The 4,405-nt window shown below is 49.9% G+C and overlaps 1 protein-coding gene across 1 annotated transcript; it reads left to right on the top strand.

Annotated features, from left to right (window-relative positions):
- The first annotated feature begins 212 nt into the window (after positions 1-212).
- On the top strand, positions 213-780 carry LOC123100797 (non-specific lipid-transfer protein 2P-like). The gene has a single exon (XM_044522674.1). It carries the CDS (start codon positions 296-298, stop codon positions 569-571), a length of 276 nt encoding a protein of 91 aa, XP_044378609.1. The 5' UTR covers positions 213-295; the 3' UTR covers positions 572-780.
- The last annotated feature ends 3,625 nt before the right edge of the window (positions 781-4,405 follow it).

Below are 4,405 nucleotides of genomic sequence, written 5' to 3'. Positions count from 1 at the left end.
GTCGAACTAGTAGTGCAAGTGCAATTCAGTACCAGGGTGTTCAACTGATAATTGCACAGGACGAGAGCGATTGATAATGCGGGATTGTTCTACTGTCTTAATCAACCACCTGCTCCGTCGGCGGCCATGGCCACGTATTCGGACGGTGCATGGCCAGGCCAGCTATAAATACCCCAGGAGTTCCAGCACCCCTCTCCTCACCACCATCTCTCCCATTCCCATCACACAAGACACAACGTACACCTCTGCGACCGCGATAGCGAGAGTGGAAGAGTAGATCGACGGGCATGGCGATATGAGGAAGGAGGTCCTCCTGGCGGCCATGATGCTGGCGCTGGTGGTGGCGGCGCCGGGCGGGGCGCGTGCCGCGTGCGTGGTGGGGCAGCTGACGGTGTGCATGCCGGCGATCACCACCGGTGCCAAGCCGAGCGGCGCGTGCTGCGCCAACCTGCGCGCGCAGCAGGCGTGCTTCTGCCAGTACGCCAAGGACCCCTCCCTCGGCGCCTACATCCGCAGCCCCCACGCGCGCGAGACCCTCGTCACCTGCGGCCTCGCCGTCCCGCACAGCTAGGCGCCAGGCCGCCTAGCGAGTATGTATGGCTCAGCTATAGCTGCCTCCGCCGTCCATCAGATGAGAGATGAGACTATAGCTAGCCTAGCTGGTGAGTGCGCGATGCGTCCATGCCGCATGCATCCATGTTCCTGTTCGATGGATGATGATGGAATAAAATAAAAGATGTTGGGTGATGATGCTGGAATAAAATGACCGACTTTTGTTAACTTCATTCTCCTCTGCTTCCTATGTCCGTGGTTACTTGCTGTAAGATTTCAACCAAAATTACTACGATCGGGTTTTGTACTTGTAGACACAAGTAAGCCACTGGTGATTGCCTGATACTCCTACATTGCAACAGCTAACATGAGATGCTCTACAAGCTAGTAACTGCCTGCTGCTACTACTGTCGCTTTCAACGGGATTGCTTGTGTGTATATGCGATGTGTGGTGTGACTTTAAACACTGTGGCGCGTACTCATGTGCGTTGAATTCATTTATCAGCCAGCAATCAAGTTCAGCTCCATACAATCAAGCCGGCACTATTTTTTTTCCGCAAAGGGCAAAACATTTGACACATTCATTAATTAACAAGGATTTTAACAAAGTCACTAGCCGGAAGGCGAAACAAAAGTCTACTCTCCCGACGTAATATCACACAAGTGTTGAGCCCCGGCTACCATATATACAACTGCACGCTTCGTCTCGGATCATGTGGATGATCATGTGGATGATGATGTGAGGGGGCGCGGAGATGTTGTTGAAGACTTTCAGAGCATCTCCAACAGCCGCGCTATATAAGTGCCGTGCCGCAAATTTGTGGTTTTTAGCGCGCGCGCAATCGCTAACCAAACTCCAGCAGACGCGCAATAACCGCTCGCGCGGCAAAAAGAGTTCAACGCGCGGTCCGAAACGCCATCGCACGCCGTTTATTGCTCCGCCCACTACCGCGCGCCGCACACTCGAGCGCCCGCACCACCCCATTTGTTCCAGCGCTTCCCCGACCTATCCCCGCGCCACCGCCGCTTCCTCCTCCCTCCAGTCGCCGCCGCCCCTCGCACGCGCCATTCCTCCGACGAACAGCGCCCGGCCGCCCACTGCCGCTCGGCGCCCACAAGGTGTTCGACAAAACGCCTGCAAGGTATGTATTGCTTCAACTTCACATTTTTTACATGAATTTGGTGCATGTTGTTTGTAGTTTTTATAGCCTCATTTAAATTAAACATTGTAGATGAGTTCGTCATATGATTCTTCCGAAGAAGAATTTGATATTGAAGAGGAGGAGGATCTTGCAATGATCCTATCTGTGCACATCAATAAAAAACCGAAGAACGGTGGTTCGGTTATGGGTTGGCAGAAAATTTGGAGGGATAGGATGGATGCCCACAACACATTGATGAGGCACTATTTTGTCGATAATCCCGTGTACCCCGAGTCGTACTTCCCGCGCCGGTTTAGGATGAGCACCGAGTTGTTCATGCGCATTGTAGAGAAACTAGCGAGCCATGACCGGTTTTTTCAGCAAAGGAGGAATGCTGCCGGAGAGCTCGGACATAGCACTTTTCAGAAGGTGGCAACCGCTTTGCGTATGTTGGAATACGGTATTCCCGCTGATCTAGTTGATGACCACTTGGCCATGGGTGAGAGTCAAGCCATCATGTGTGTCAAGCGCTTCGCAGTCGGAATTGTGCAAGTGTTTGGCCAGGAGTATTTGAGATCTCCCAATGCTGAAGACGCCGCAAGGCTATTGGAGATGAACAAAGCTCGCGGCTTCTCAGGTATGCTTGGCTCAATAGATTGCATGCATTGGAGTTGGAAGAATAGTCCTAAGGCATGGCATGGGCAATTTCACGGCCAAAAAAGGGTTCCACTATAATCCTTGAAGCGGTGGCCGATCAAGAGACTTGGATTTGGCATGCTTTTTTTGGAATGCCTGGATCTTTGAATGACATCAACGTTGTTAATCGGTCACCACTGATGAATAAGATTGCAAATGGTGAACTGCCACCGGTGCAGTTTGTAGCAAATGGCCATACATACAACTATGGTTATTATCTTGCAGATGGCATCTATCCAAAGTGGCAAACATTTGTGAAGCCGTTAAAAAGATTGGAAGGTATGAAAAATCTTGATCTCCACAATGCTCAGGCGGCAGCTAGAAAAGATGTGGAGAGAGCTTTTGGGATTTTGCAAACCCAATTTGCTATTGTGAGAGGACCGGCTAGATTTTGGAATCAAAAGATGTTTTGGTACATCATGCACGCTTGTGTGATCATGCACAACATGATCATCGAGAATGAGCGTGGCCAAGATTTAGACTATTCTCAGTATGAGCTCTTGGAACATCCCGTGTGAGTGCGGCGGAGGACTGCCAGGGTGGCCCGTTTTGTTGCCTCCTATCATGCCATTCGACGTGCCGAAACACATGATGATCTTCAGAAGGATCTCATTGAGGAGTGGTGGGCATGGAATGGCCTACAAAGAACATCATGATTTGTGCGTTTGATGTTGTATTGTTCAACTATTTGGTCTATTGCAAGATAAACTATTTGTTTGAGTTGTAATAATGAAATTGTACTATTTATTGTTGATTTATTTTATTTGTGTTTGCTTTTCTTAGTTGTGTTTAGAGTGCATATGTTTGTTTGTGCGAGAGCGCGCGCAGTTTTTTTGCAGCGTCTGTTGGAGCGGCACGCGCGCGCTAAACTTTGCAACGGCCGCTGCAGTAAGTGCACCGCCCCGCGCAAAAACGCGCGAACAACACGCTGCAAAAGCTTTTTTAGCGCTCCGCGGTAGCCCCGGAGGTGTTGTTAAGTTGCTCTCAGTTCCAAAATTTCCCCACGGATGCTATGCTACTCCACGGCCTCTGCTCTATCAAAATGCATGGGGCAGGGTCACTTCGTGTAAGCTAGCCTACCATTTGTCAATTTTGGGCAATATATCGAGCCGACTGTAGCCAGCTGAGTACGTGCGTCAACGCCATGCATATGGTACACACGTATGTACGCGTGTCTCCGCCTTATCAGCCGGCGAGAGGCCATCGGCTTTTTTTTTTAAATCGGGCATAACCCCTTTTCATTACTGCGATATAATAGAAACACAGCAGTCCAAAGAAAGGAAGAAAAGGGAAGAGCGAGGTTAAGCATCGTCGGAAAACCCACTGTGAGCACTCGCCATCGAAATTACCCACCATGAGACGAAAATCCAACGACACCATATCTCAGTTACTAAGTTCAGGGCCTACAGCCCCCACCATACACCAAACCGCTCACGGCTGAGCAACAAAAGGCTAGACCCATGCAGGGGAAGAATTTAACAAAACATAGCTAGTCCAGAGCATCTAAGGATCACAGATCCACCGCGCGAAGTGTATGTCTTAGCGCGTTGCTCCCTCTTGACTTGCCGCGCAGATTCTCATCATCATCGATGCGTTCTCCTTCAGCATCTTTGCCCCATCCCTCATGGTCGCAGCGTCTTCTTCTTCAGCAGCGCTGCCCAGCAACACATTAAAGCACAAGCAGAAAAGATGCATTCAAACGGGGTTTTAAGCGGTTTGAATTCGAAAGTAGCTCTGTTGCGACAAGACCATATCGCCCAACACATAGCCGCAATCCCTGCTGTGTAAAACTCTTCTCCACCAGGGAAAAAGGTAAAGCACCACACATAAGCTTGCCAAATACTATCAAGGCATAGTGCAGTGCCGAACATGCATGCAACTGTTCTCCAGGTCACCCTAGCAACAGGACAAGTAAAAAACAAGTGATGCGATGTCTCCCGCCCCTCGCAAAAGGAGCATTTAGGATTCCCTTTCCATCCTTGATGTTTCATCACATCTCTAGTCAGGACAACATT

Source organism: Triticum aestivum, chromosome 4D (genome assembly GCF_018294505.1).
Source record: "Triticum aestivum cultivar Chinese Spring chromosome 4D, IWGSC CS RefSeq v2.1, whole genome shotgun sequence".
In the NCBI taxonomy this organism is placed as follows: domain Eukaryota; kingdom Viridiplantae; phylum Streptophyta; class Magnoliopsida; order Poales; family Poaceae; genus Triticum; species Triticum aestivum.
The sequence above is the reverse complement of the archived record's forward strand: the minus strand, read 5'-3'. Positions and strand labels throughout refer to the sequence as shown.